Source organism: Phodopus roborovskii, unplaced genomic scaffold (genome assembly GCF_943737965.1).
Source record: "Phodopus roborovskii unplaced genomic scaffold, PHOROB, whole genome shotgun sequence".
Classification (NCBI taxonomy): domain Eukaryota; kingdom Metazoa; phylum Chordata; class Mammalia; order Rodentia; family Cricetidae; genus Phodopus; species Phodopus roborovskii.
In genome coordinates, this window is record NW_026126482.1 from 1937696 (window position 1) to 1952627 (window position 14932).

General features: G+C 48.2%; 1 protein-coding gene across 1 annotated transcript in view; it reads right to left on the minus strand.

The window, feature by feature from the left end:
* Positions 1-14932, minus strand: part of Aopep (aminopeptidase O (putative)) — a 226184-nt gene that overhangs the window by 182643 nt on the left and 28609 nt on the right. Inside the window, exon 5 of the mRNA XM_051194140.1 lies at positions 8752-8997. Coding sequence (XP_051050097.1) covers positions 8752-8997 — 246 coding nt within the window. The remainder of the gene's footprint in view (positions 1-8751; positions 8998-14932) is intronic.

Consider the following 14932-nt stretch of genomic DNA (forward strand, 5'->3'; position numbering starts at 1 on the left):
CCTCAAGAGGGAGCAGGACTTTCCCAGTATCCCTGCATGAAGTGGCTGATGTCTGAAAGGGAAGGGCTTCAGTGGCCTCCTTGATACTGTATCTTGACGAATCCAAGTCCTGGGTCACCAAAGACAGAAAAGGGGAATTCTGCAGCTGGCCATACATTGGAGTTCCGGGGATCTATGAACAGAATCATTTCCAAAGACTGGTCTGATGTTGGTTTGAGTCTGAGTGTCCCATGAAGTAAATGTGCACCTGAGCACCATGGTGGGGTAACCCAGGCGGCTCAGCTGGGGAGGAGGAGTCTTTAGATGAGGCAGGATATTAAGTCAGGTGACAAGAGTATTAAAGGCTTTCCTGGGTGCTCCCTAGTAAAGAAACTCCCCTTAACTCTGTGGAACCTAGGTATTTCCTAAACTGATTAACTTACAACACCTGACACCCCTCCCACTCCCGCCTCTGAATTATTTACATTCCACAAAACTAGTCTCCTCGAAGCTTCAAAGCTACTAACCACGCTTGCAGGCTCACATTTCCTTGAGGCCACAGCATCACCAGCATTCATCACACTCATCCACTGATTATGACCGAATTCTAGCCATTGCTCATCCATCCTGTCCCAGCTGCCAGCTTTGGTGGGAAGTTCCCCATACTGCACAAGTGTGAAAAACTCTACAACTACAACAAACTTGTTCCTAAATGGAAACACTGTCATTCACCTCTCAGGATGCCCTCACAGAGGAAACTGACTCAAGAGCTACAATGTTCCACCTTCTGTTCCTGGCAATTCAGCCAGGCCGCCCCCAGGTACAAAGTTGCCAAGCCTACAGGAGCAGCTCCTCTTGGCCAGAGAGTCCAACTATTACCTACACTGTCTTAGAATGGAGTCTTCTCAAGATTCCCATTTTGTAATGTGAAAGAGGGGAAGTTCTTCTTAGCAAGCTAACTGGGGGAAGGTGGAAGACAGATCTGGTCTGTTCAATAGAGTCACCTCTACAATGAACACAGGTAGGAGCCAGATGTGGGCACACCTTCAATTCCAGCACAGAGTCAGAGGTAGGTGGATCTCTGTGAGTCTGAGACAAGCCTGGTCTACAAAGAGAGTTCTAGACCAGTCAGATAATGAAACCATGGAAAAAGGGAGAGGGGAAGAGAGTGAATGAGAGAGAGATTCAGAGATTCAAGGAGACAAAGACAAAGCAAGCATGGGTATTTACCAAGAAGCAGAAGATATGCTACTCTGAGCTCTACTCTGGGGTAAAATTGGGATTCATTTTACCATTGAACCCTCAAATCCCACACAACATTTAAGTTTTTATGAAAACGGTTTCTTTAACTTAAGACATGGTCTCCTGGAGCCTAGGCTGGCCTGTCATTACATAACCACAGATGACCGTGAATTTATGATCTTCTTGCTTCTACAAACTGGGATTGTTATTGTGTGCCCCACATCCTAGTTTACCCAGTGTTGGAGACTGAACCCAGGGCTGCAGGCATGCCAGACACTCTACAAACCCATACTTCTTCAGCTCCCAAAGTTATACATTTTTTAAAGAAGTCTTTCTTTGTATCTGGCCTTTTGGTCAGTGTGTTCAATTGCATTTTAGGATGAGTTCGGCGACAAGGCTATTAGCTCTATCACAGAAACAGGACCCTCCCAAGACAGCCACTCATGCATTATGTTTGAGGACTATTTCCAGAGCTGGTGTTCTCCCCCATAAGGAAGTGCGTAGCCACCCTTCATAACACTATAATATGGTTCCGAACCCAGCAGCTTCTGTTGTGATGGTTTGAGGAATAAAACCCTGAGTTAATAGTCAAATGTCAGCTCCTATCCATTGCCTTCCATGGCTCTCTATCCAGAGAGCACACTAGTGAAAGCTCAGTAGAGAGGTAAAGGGGGCCTTCCCTCCAAGGGCAAAATGACGAGGGGGTGGGGACTAGCCACATCAGGGTCCAGGACTGGAAGTGATTAGCTGTCTATGATGATGTCAAATGAGAAAGATGATTAAAAACACGGGAAGGAGGTTTCTTTAAAAGCCTCTCTCGAAGGATAGCGGTAGCAGGTCTCTCTCTCTCTCTCTCTCTCTCTCTCTCTCTCTCTCTGTGTGTGTGTGTGTGTGTGTGTGTGTGTGAACAGTTCAAAGAAATGAAACACTTAAGAGCAATCTTCCCTTCCAGAGGGTGAGAGATCGCTACTTGTGGATCTGACAAGCAGTACAGTTGCTCCTGGCAGGAAGATTCTAGAGGAGCAAAAGCCACATGTTCCATTCATTCTGCCTGGCTCTGCAGGACCCACCTCAAAGCCAGCCCACTGCGAGCGACATTCCTTATCCCTCTCCCCAGAAGCAACATACTCACTCTCAGACAGTTACAGAAAAGTCTCACCAGTGCCCGAACCCCAAACTCTCACCCCCTGACCAACTTAAAACAAACTGGTTGTTGTCAAAAACCAAACTGTGGGTCGATACCCCAACACTGTAACTGAATTTGGGGGCCCACAAAAGTTTGGCGCCGGTGTAATGCGTCTGAGCCTACAACCAGTTTAGCTCAAATCCAGCCCGGTGCTGATGCTGAATTGGACCTGCTGTCAGCAGTTGCCTGCATTGTATCACACGTTCGTTCGTAGCAGCTGTGGTTCTGGACAGGCACAGCACTCTGCATCTCTGCCGGCAGGCAGCTCCAAACACTCCTCACAGATTTGCAGCTGCTGAGCATTTACCAACCTCAGGGTTTTCACTGTGCACACATGGTTTTCTGCTTTTATGGAAACGCAAAGGTTTGGTCTCAGGAAGTAAAGTATTTTCCTGTCATGCCTCGGCATGAAGCATCAAATCAGTGTATATGGGTTGATTGCATTGTGCTAGAATGTTTCATTTTAAGTAATGCTCGCATTGTTGATTTGAGTTTCATTTTTTTAAAAAAAATCATAAAATGAATTTGATCATTAGAATTAGGGCAGAATGTCTGTTTTTGAGCTGGCTGTAAAATACTCCTGCCATTTGTACCATATTTGCTTGAATCAGCATGTTCTGAATGCTGAGGATGATAACGACAAAATATCAATCAATTCTGAAAAACACCGAAGATTCACCATAACCTGCAGGGTCGCATATTCAGCTGGGATTTACCTGCCTGTGTAAAAACAAACAAGCATATTCCTCTCACTAATGTGCAGATTAGGCTTTAGTAAATGGTATAATGAGGAACTGTTACATACAACACATACTGTGTACGAAGTTTACATTTATAGTTTTCATATAAAAGTTTCTTGCAGAAAGGGCTTGTGAGTGGGAAAAGCTTGGGACACCCCCCACCCTGGCCAAGACCAGCAAACCCACCGCAGCCAGGGGGCTTTCTGAGCCCCACAAAAATGTCACTTTGTGAATAACAGTTACTGTTTTAGGAAAGAAAATAGGAAAGCAGAACCAGTTAGAGGGCCCTCCAGTGAGAGGCAAAGTCAGTCAACTCCTTCGTGGAAACAGAAGTCAATCACGAAATGAAGAGGAGACAAACAGGCGTCGGAGGAGACACCCTGCGCATGAGCAGCCCTCAGGACGGCTCAGCTTTGTAGCCATGCCAGAGGTGCAGAAAGCTGCTAATGTCTTCCAGGAGTGCAAAAGGAAGGGGCCTGGTGCTCGTCCCCCACCTTCACCCACCTGAGCAGCACAGCACCCACAAGGGACTGGGGTGCTCCTTCAAATGTTTGGGTTTTTAAAGAAACAACCCATGAAAAATTTGAGACTCTATTAAAAATCTGAGGGGGGAAAAATCCAAGCTCAAAACAAAACCTACACACAAACCCCAAAAATGCGGCTCGTGAGGGAGAGGGGAGCAGAGTGGGCAGACGCGCGCGTGAACAGGTACCAGCTTGTCCCGGGGCACCCACTCCGGAGGGAAGAACCACTGTGGGCACACCCCTTGGCACTGAGAGGACTGCATGCTTAAGAGTGTGGCGGTTTGGGTTTAGGGAGATTAAAAATTCAAGTGTAAGCTAGCGCAAAAAAAAAAAAAAAAAAAAAAAAAAAAAAAAAAAAAACCAATGGAGGAAAGACTTTCAAAGCTGCGAAACCTTACCACTTAAGATAATGACAGAAACGTTCGACTGCTTCCTCCTCCCTGGCAGAAAGGAGCAGGGCGGTCAGAAGGCTGGAAACAACAGGCCCTTTGTAGCAGCCTGTTGTGCTTTCTTTGCTTATTCTATTACGCATTGGCTGGGAGATAAGAACAAACAAGACAACACCCTGTCTAACTTCAGGGGGAGGGGTGGGGCAAACTGGCTTCTGTCATTCCTGGGCATGTGTGTGCAAGGCACCTATCTGCAGCTGAGGTACTTAGGGAAACTCTGCATGCAGAGTCAGGAGCTAGGATAAGCTTGCAGAGGTTTCTATTGCACAACCCAATCTTTTAAGAACAAGTTGTTGTAATAAGGGGCTTTATGGTATTTCTCCACCGTGAAGAACACTGAGAATATTTGAGTAATTATTTCTCTACTCTTTGTCAACATTATTTTTTTAAATAAGGGGGAAAAAAGCCTTAAAAATTTGGGTGAGCAAACATATACACCCAGCTCCCCCCGACTGGAGAGATCCTCCAGTATAAGCAAGGAATCACCAACAGCATCAGGTAAAGAAAATGTGGCCATGGGGGTCATCTTTCTCCCCTGGCATGGGTACTGAGTGCCAGGTACTGTGCCAGTTCCAAAAACGGAGAGTCTGTTTAAGGACAGCAGCTGCTAAGCCCTGGGGCTCTAACCAGCAGGTCATGAGACAGTACAACACCCATGATCCCAAGACAAAGCTGACCTCTGTGGCTACCCGTGACCTCTCGCAGTCTCTGCTTGTCTTCGCATGGCTGACCTGAGCCCACCCTAAGGAAGCCACCCGCCCTGCTCTCCAGACTTAGTGTGCTTGGTCTTGTTTTCTTCAGAGCACACATCTCCACTTCTGGGTATTCGGTTTTTCTCCCAGACTAGAACATCTGTCCCCAGAGGAACAGAGTTCTCGTTAACCTCCATTGCCCCTTGCAGACTTGGCGATTTAAATACCGCATTCCGACAATGTGCTTGACAGAGATGCACCAAGACTGACTAGACAGACAGCCACACGCACCCTGTGGAGCCAGGGGAAAGGAGATCAGAGCAGAATCTGCCAGTTGCCTGAGCCAGACATATTACCTTTACTTCCCCCACCCCACCCCACCCCACCCCACCCCACCCCACCCCACCCCACAGTTTTCCCAGTTGGGCAGAAGTAAGACTAATAAGACGTGCACAGCGGGGCTGAGAAGCTGAGCTTTAGGTGGCACCAGGAGAACTCACAGGATTCCTGAAAGTCAAATGTGGAATGGGGGTGGGGTACGTGGGCATCAGCAAGGTGGTCCTGCCTGGGACGTGTAACCGTGAACCACTGAGAGACAAACGGTATAGCAAACACGCCGAGAGGTGGGACCAGGGCGTCACTGTGATCTGCTGAGATCACAGACGGGGGCTGAAAGGGACACATACAGGAGCAGGGTGTTCATTTTCAGCAGTGTTCATAAATCGCAGTCTGGGCTACTATTCCACTGACGGCACTGCTGTTATAGCCAAGAGTACAAGTGTGACCAACAGGACCCTTGGCACACACTTCTCAATGTCAGGGAGTTAGACAAGGTCATAACAAACATGGCAGAATATTAATCTCAACGGCAGGAGAGCTTTGTACACAAAGGGGGGGACTCATTCAGAACGCACTCAAAATGGGGACATCCCAGTACTCACTTCAAGACAAGCAGACCCCCGTGTCCACAGAAGGGAGGAATTAAAGGAAACAAAACCAGAAAGCCCACGGGTCCCAAATGAGCAAAGGATTGGATGGAGTTGGCCATGGGGGGACCCAAATGCAAACTGGTAGGTTTCCTAGTCATACTAGAGCAGTGGTTCTCAACTTGTGGGCCATGGCCTCTTTGTGGTCAAAAGACCCTTTCCCAGGGGTCACCCAAGACCATCTGCATTATCAGGTATTTATGTTATGATCCAGAACAGTAGCAACATTACAGTTACAGAGTATCAAGGCAAACAGCTTTATGGGGGGGGGGGTCACCAGTTCGTTAACGGTCACAGCATTTGGAAGGTTGAGAACCACTGGACCAGGAGTGAAAGCATCTTCCCCTTTGAAGTGCAGAGACGGAGGGAGGGCTAGCTGGTCAGCTCTGGTGTCTGCAGTAAAAGGTGACAGAAACAACCCAGTAGAACACAGAGAAGCGCTTTGCTAAAAGAGCTCCAGAGCACTTTTGTTAAAAATGAGTCCAATTCCAGGGCACTGTTTTTGTGTACTGTTCACCTTCTTGCGAATAGATTACCATGCTTTAAAAAGTTGCAAAAACATGTTTTCCTCACTTCACTGAAGTTACTTTTTTGGCTCAAGAGGAGAGTTAAGCATAAGAAGAATAATGTTTAAAACTCCGGTATCATCCAAACATTTTTAAAAATCCTTTAACACGGTTAATGATTTGCCTGCTTTTGTTCATGTGGGAATGCTGAATGCTGTTTGCCAAAGAGGAATGCTAAAATGGTACTCATTATAATTAAAACCTAACTGCTAAGGAAGCCCAGAGCTATGGATTTTATGATCCTGCTACATGTTTATAAACAGGGACGCAGGAAAGAGTCAGTTAATTTACCAAGAAGTCCTTTGATTTCCCAGCACACTGTAATGATCAGGGCATGGTGAGTTTTGGTGCATAGGTCTCTCGTAATGGTATCTTGTGGTTTGGAGAGCTTCCCTATTCCCTGTGTGGGGCACAGAGTTGACCTCCACACATGCCACTTTTGCTGTGGTGGAGCCTTGAGCACACATAAAGCAGTGCCCAGACTCAGCTGCATGTGGCCAAACCCATTCTGCATTCCACCTGGGAGTAGACACGGTGACCACAGTTCAAATGCAAAGAAAAGTAGGTAAGTACAGGAAACAGCTTAACCGTTTCCTGTCTAATAAGGAAAGGTGCATGGGGTTGGAGGTGGGCTACTTGAGAACTGTGCAGTTCCATCCTGAAGCTCGACAGCAGTCTCCTTACTGCTAAGTTGTTAGCTCCGCTCCAGTTTTGACGTCTGTGCCCAGCACCGTTTGGCCTTCAGGCACTTAGGCTTCTTGCTTTTAAAAAATACAGCATTAGACATGTCTAAATCACCTTAAATATCTCAAAAAGCAGAAACCTTACCGTTGGCCTGCTTGGGCATGCAGACTCGGAAAGAGAAGCTTACAGAACGGCCTGTGGGCCAGCACATTCTAGCTCTGGCAGACTGTGCGTCAAGGAGGAGCTATCAAGAGGTTCTGTGCATGAAAAACACTCGGCCTCTGGTTCCCCCAGGCTAGAACATGAACTGTAAGCAAATATGCTCTGGAAAACAACACTCATAAACTGCTGAAACCTCTCAAATAAACGTGACCCCTCAAAACCATATACAAATAAATGAGAACCATTTAATGACCAACCCTTTCTTTGCCAGTAACTGCTTAAATTAAGCCCAGGAAACTCTTCAAAGGGACCCAAGAAGCCCCCTTGTTAAGACAAACTCCATATATAGACATCAAGACAATTACATGATGCACACAACCAAACATATATAATTATCCTAGTTTCTACATTCCCATTATCTTCATAAATACAGGATAAAAATCAGTCTACGTGATTTTCTAAGAACTGCTCAAGGATTACATCAAGGCAGCCATCCCTTAAAAAGTGTGTGCGCGTACGTGCGTGTGTGCATGTGTGTGTGTGTGTGTGTGTGTGTGTGTGTGTGTGTGTGTGTGTGTTAAAGATCAAAAGCAAATGTTCTGGTCAGTTCTTTTCTACTCAAGGGTTTTACCAAGACTGTGCGGTTACTTTTTGGGAAAACACCACAAATGACAGCTGTTCAAAAGCATGGAAATTAATTGGCGAAAGGAATTTCCTTGACTAATGGGGAAAAACTCAAAGCCACATGTTTGATGAGCTCGTTTTCCCACCCCTAGTCAAGCATAGTCCCCGATAGTGATTAGGATTTGCAAACAGAAGCCTAGGAAGGCCCACCCGCCATCTTTCCTCGGTGGGACAGAACCACTGTCCCATCACTTTGAAGAGGGATGGCGGGACAGGCGGGAGTGGCTGTAATTAACACAGGGTAAAGGGTCGGCTTCTAAGTCTCCATTTTGAACACTTCACTTACTATATTAAAAATAGGAACAAGTCTCTATACCCCTCCCCGACGGTAAGCCATCTGCTTTTAGCTGTTTTCCCAGCATCGAGGATGGATTTATGTTCGCTGTGACACAGGGGTTCTAAAGTTGTTGCCTTGTGACCAATGTTGAGAATGGATGAGGCAGCTGGTCAGGATTAGTCGAGCAGCTGTGGCCCTGAGACTAGATTTTGTTACTGTGTGTGGAGCCTGACGCCATGACCTTGGACTCATTAACAGCAAGCTCTCACCACCCAAGCTAACAGCCACTGAGTAACCATGACCCCACATACATCACTCTGGGGTACAGTGTGTTCCCAGTCCCAGCTACGGTACCTACAGGTTCACGGGCATAGTGTGGGGAGGAGGGTGTACTTGAAAACAATCCCCTGAGGTTACATACATAAGATCCAAGAGTGAACAACGAGTCCCCCATCCCCCCCCCACACTTCCTTCCATCCTAAGCAGAGAAAATGGCTGACAGCGGTTAAGAAAAAAACGTGAACCTGGGGTCCCCAGACTTCTGAAGCGTGTGCTCCACACGCCATGCTGAGAGGCATACCTGGCCATCCCCAGACTGGGAAAGTTGGCAGGGACAATGAGTATGTCCAGCCGGGAGAAAGGGTGCGTTCCCAGGACAGAGTATGCAGTTGAGAGGCAAGGAGGAACCAGCCACAGCAGGGCCTCGCGGCAGGCGCCTTCGAGGCACAGGGGGGCGAACACGCGATGAGGAATGGTGTCCTGCGTGGCAGCAGAGGGATCCTGGAACCGGCACGGGTAGTCTACATGACTGCAGGGGTCAGCATACCTGGAAGGACACATGGGAAGAGATGGAGACAACTTTGAGAGGACAGCGGTTTAAACAGGCGAATAGGCAAAGGCCGCTCATCTCAATACTGGCTTGTCTGCCTTGGGATAGCAGTGAAAAACAAAACATCAAAATACTGATCAACGTGCTCGAACCGACTTCAGTCTAAGCTACATGAAAGCAAAAAGACCCTGTTTTAGAACTAACGGGGTGGGGAGGGGGAGAACTTAGAACAAGAAAACAACCTTCCACCCAGATTTAAAGCAAATTCTACCCTCAGTAATGTTGCTTTCCAATGCTACCATAGAAAAACTGTCCAAATAATTGACAGTTCTTGGACGGGGAGCAACACAGTGTCCATCTTGTTTATTTAATTTCCATTGTTTGAGACCACGTGTAACCCAGGGAGCCTCGAACTCCTGTCTCTTTTGCATCTACCTCTCAAGTGCTGGGATTACAGGCCTTTGTACCTGGTTCTACGCAAACTAATGATTCCATTCTGGAATATACTACAATAAATGATTTGGGATGAAGTAGGACAGGACAGTTACAGGTACAGCTTTCAGAAACAGACAAACAATCCTATCAAAAAACAACCTAGGCATCCTTCAGCAAACATCAGAAGCTGCTGCCGAGGGAGACAGAGGCGCTTGTGAGTGTTTCCTCCACTACACCTTTTGGGTGTTTGAGACAGGGTCACGTGCATCCTAGGCTCACCTCATAGCTGAGAACGGCCTTGAGCTCCTGATCGTCCTGCCTCTCTCTGCCTCTCGTGTGCTGCAATTACTGGCATATGCCTGATTTATATGGTTTTGGAACTCGAACCCAGGGCTTCCTACATACTGGGCGAGTACTCTACCAACTGAGCTATGTCTCCAGTTCCTTCCCAATGAGCTTTCCGTATAAATTTAATGAAATCAACCTTCCATGGGAGCAAGACCCAGCGTCCAGTCGGCACCGTCTGAGGCACCGTCTAACTACTTACTCCCAGAAAGAGAAAGGCGGAGCGGAAAGAAAATTCCTAGGGCCTGACTCACGGGCCTCAAGAGAACTTACATACCAACATCAAAGAGAATTCTATTTTTTCATCTGTTAACATGTCCTCGGTTCAGACACAATGGAAAACCCCTGTAACTTTAAATTGCAGATTATAATTCGAGCTGTGGGCGCTCCTGTGATTTCACCACCGATACTGCAGGATCTCCAAGCGCCTGCTGCCTCAATTTGGGCAGGTTGCAACAATAATTCCTCTTTAGATTTATGAAGCATCTGCCACCCGCCCAAGGCCTGTGATCAAGAGATCCACACAGCTATGTAAACAAGCCTAACCCCCCAAACCCCCCTCCCCCAGCACTGTGCTTCAAGAGTCCCAGTGAGACCAGGTTACATTTGAGGGTGGGACGGGAAAGAGGGACCAGTAAAAACTGCCAGCACCGGGTGACAGCAGGACCATAGCTACTGACGTTGAACTTGGGTCAGCGTCCTGGGCTGGTGACGCCACCTTGCACACCCTGAGAGAAAAGAGTGGGCAAGGAGGGTGTCTGCTTGTGAACATCCGGCATCTACCTAATGGTGACAAACAGAAGCTTCCGGGCAGCGTCTGTGGGGCTTCTTAAAACACACTCACACAGGAACACAATGTCCCGTTGTGCTTTAAGCTCACACACTCGCCACTGAAGACAATGCAAATGACAATGGTGGCATATGCCTGCCCGTGAGCGTACAACCAACTCCTGGGGGGGGGGGGCAGAGACAGAACAATCGGGAGATCAAGGGTGGAGCGTGGGTTACATGAGACCCTGCCTCAAAAAGCCACCCCCAAAAGGCGTTCGGAAGCCAAGTGTGGCTGGCATCAGGGTGGTACCCTGGGGAGGCTGGGGCAGGCGTACTGTGGATTTGACACCAAGGCCCAGCTGGAGCTATGCACACCAAGTCCCGAGCTCAAAACCCTCAAGCGGGGCCTTCAAAGCATGCTACCTTGAGCTGGGACTCCCTGGACAGGGCGGGGAGTAAGTTCAAGGACTAAGCGCCATATTGCTGCAGTACAGAAGACAGGCATTCTATCTAGAAATTGCCTATTCCCATGGAGCGAGGCTATTTCTTAACATCTAAGAAAATCAGAGGCCAAGGAGCAGAGTGAAGATGGCAACATCACACCAAACAACACTGTTTGTTTGAGGGAAAAGAGAAATTATTTTCTTTCCAGGTATACCTGGCACTCACCAAACTAATGAGGGCGAATCCTACTAGATACATGACTTAATACCATTTCCGCAAAACTCAAGCAGTCGAGCTGCAAGCAGACTACGTCAGTGAAGGCTCCTGGCAGGGCAGAAATGCATGAGCCCCTGTGTAAGGACCTGTGCGCCAGGCCTTCGGTGGCTGTGACTCAGGTCAGCTGTGACCAAGGCCATGGTCTCACCAATGTGGCAGATGGGGGGGGGAGGTAGGAGGAGACTCTGGCAGGACAGAACGTCCTCAGTCAGTCTGTGCTCACAGTGGGTGTCAATCACATCCTGAAATGCTTCCCAGGGTTTCTTCCTGCAAAGATGACTCTGGATGCTCCCTTCACGCCCCGTTCCATTCGTTCGTGCAGCAGCTAAGGGGGTGCAGGGCGGGCTTGTGTGATTGGCAGTTAGCACAGACCCCGTGGCAACTGGAGATCTCTCTCTTCCTTTCATGGCGGCCCTCCCTCAGCATTTCCCGACCCTGTCTTCCTTTCTGCGGAATGAGTCATCTCAGCATCCTTAACATGGTGCCAGTTTTTCAATGCCTTTAATCACGTTCCTTGTGTCCCACTGGAGGGTATCCAAGCTCCCACGCCAAGCTTAAGCTGTATGACCCAAGATGAAGGCCTGACAGGTTAAACAAACATGAGACAAGACTCTCCTGTGGCTAGAACCAAATAAAATTAGTGCATGTGGGACTGTTCATCTATCTTTAGCCTATGTGTTTGCTGACATTTTCATTGCAAGTGCACCGCAAGAGTGTCCCACCACCCCACCGTAACTTAGCTCCTGTGAAGAGTGATCAAAAGTTCAGTGAGCTGCTGCAAATGATATGATAGACTTTGAAGATTTCCCCATGGAAGGCCTCACCCTCCCTGGGGAGCAGAAAGGGGATGGGATGGGGGTTGGTGGGGGCGCAGGGGAGGAGGGTAGGGAGAGGGAACTGGGATTGACATGTGTAACAAGCTTGTTTCTAATAAAAAAAAAAGTTCCGTGACCAATCCTTGGGCTAAATTTCTAGAACCCAGATAAACCCTTGGGCAAACGGAAGCCATGGTATGTAAGGCTCCTGTGAATATTAGACTGGCATGATTGAGACTGGTGGGAAGGAGGGCTGGGAAGGCAGGCCTCGTCATGTGTGAGCACGGCCAGAAACACTAACGCGGTATGATGGCAGAACACACCCGCTCAACCCATGGGGCCAGGGATGGCCTAGGAGGCACGGTGGCGTGACAGAACTAAAAATGTAAGCTAATGCTTTATTAACTGGATGTATCTGATGGACAGGCATGCAGGTACGCAAAATGAGACTGTGCACTGTCAGTCACGGGGGGGGGGGGAGAGGGAGGGGTGTGGAGGAGTTCATTCCACAACCGTACCCCACTTCAACCCTTGCATAGCACAGCACAGAAGGAAGCTCCTGGGAGCTTCCCAACAGAGCAACAGCAAGCTTCCCCTAGCTTCCCTGACTGGCTGGCCTCTGGGGACCTGCTTGTCCAATGAGGATTTTCTGGGGTCTGCTGCCTGGCCTATGATACCCTGAGCATCAGCACAGCAGTCGACCAGGCTGGTAACTGACATGAAGTGTTAGGAAGCCTGGTGCCCAGGTACTCTCTCAGGTCAACTTGTCAGTGACCAAATCTCTGCCTTCATTTCCTTCTGTATGCTCTTCAGCTGGTCCCAAACATGCAAGGCCAAAGGGGGAATAGGAGTTACCTTCCCCAGGCCCCAACGGCGACTTCCCAGTTCCCCCATCTGACCTGGCCATCCTCTCTTCTGCTCACCATGGCAGAGACAAATGAAAGGGGACCCCAATTAGTCTGAGCCAAATCCCCAGCTCAGCCTCATCTGTTGGCCTTCATCTCCTAGTGGTCGCTGAGAGCTGAGACTACAGGTGGATGACAGAGGACTTCTTCACCATCAAGAATTCATGGGCAGAGTCTTCATTGTGGAAAGTGTGTGTGGGCCTGCTGTGGCACCACATCCAGGTGATAAGGAGGGAAACTCTGTTTGTGTTTTCTTCTTCAAAAATTATACTTATTTTGTATGCGTGGCAACAAGGGGTTCATGCAAAGGTCATAGAATAACTCTCAAAGTTAGCTCTGTCCAGTACGTGGGTTCTGGGGAGTGAACCCAAGCCATCAGGCTTGACAGGAGCCTCTCCGCTGAGCCATCTTGCACGCCTCCACTGCTGTTTCCCTGAGGATACTCTCTTAATGGAGGGGGTGACTCCAGCTGAGTTCTGAGGTGGCTCAGTTGCTACAGTCTCTAGGGAAGAGTCCAAGTCACTTCTCCAGAGAACAGACATGGTACGAACGGATACCGGCACTGTTTCTCGGTTGGTGGGGAAATAAATCATTGTCCTAGCTCCTTTATCGTCGTCTGTAATTGAGAGCAACAGAGCCAATGCGTCTTATGGACGAGAGGACCCTGGCTGCAGGCAGCCAGTGGCTTCTGTGTGGGTTCAGGAGCAGCCAGGACTCTCTACAGTCACAAACTCTGCAGCACACACTTTCCCCGGTGGCTTGACTCCCTCACTCAGAAATCGTCTGCTGTGTGGTTCCAGAGCAAGGAAAGGGGTCACTGCAGTCTCGCAACCAAGTATTCCCACACGGAAGCAGTATATGCCACTTCTGTCCATAAGTACCTTCTTCTCTCGAGAGAACGCAAATAAAATCTAGTCTTTCCTGAGCCATTAGGATAGACTCCTAAACCAACGATTATTGAGCAAAGAGTAGAAAATCATTCTATGCTGACAAAAAGGCATAATGTAGGCATTAAGATGTGCTTGTCAGAGGAGAGACCACCTGGTGTGAGCTCCTGACATCACCGCCATGGCCACTGTGGTGAGATTATTCTCACCACAGTGAGCAACAGCAAAGAAAGACCAGCACAAAAGCAATGGACACCGATATGTCGTTGTTGGTTTCTTTTTCTGTTTTGTTTGTTTGAGACAAGGCCTCATTCAGGGCTGGCCTTGAACTTGCCATGTCTCCAAGGATGACATTAACGTCTTACCCAGATGCCTCTACCTCCTAAGAGCTAGGGTTACATGTACAGACCACCAACGTCTAGTTTATGTGATGGTGAAGGTGGAAGCCAAGGCTTCGTGCTTGACAAGACTCTCTACAACAAAGCTGCATCCCTGTCACTTTTATTTCTGAAATATGTATCTGCTCCATTCTTCTGGATTGTCTCTATGCAGTAACCTACACAGATATCTGAAAAGTTGAAGGTGATTTCTCTGTATCCAAAAAAAAAGAAAAAAGAAAAAAAGAAAAGCAAAGGAAAAGGAAAAATGTGTACAAGGCCTTGACTCCCAGAAATGCCTTAACCCAATGGCTACGTGAGTTTCTCTGTGACCCATAACACACCACCATCAGGAACAGCAGGGCCAGAGCGGTCAGTGCCCTCCACAGGGGCAAGTAGATGAGTCCTTCACTGCATTCCTCCCCTCTGCCGCTCCCTCCCCTCCGCACCTTCCCCTCCGCTGAGCACCTTTGCTTCTTTAACTGGTTTTGACCAGGTTAAAGACATCTAAAGGGTAGAAGGGAAAGGGTTCAATCTGCAGCGTTTTAATTTGAGCAAACATGTAGAAATGCTTCTCTTGACATCACAGAGAATTTCACATCCACCTGCTTTCCTCTTTCTTTATGACCAACAAGGCCAACTTGCTCTTTTCCAGTAGGCCCTTTCCTGCTTTGATT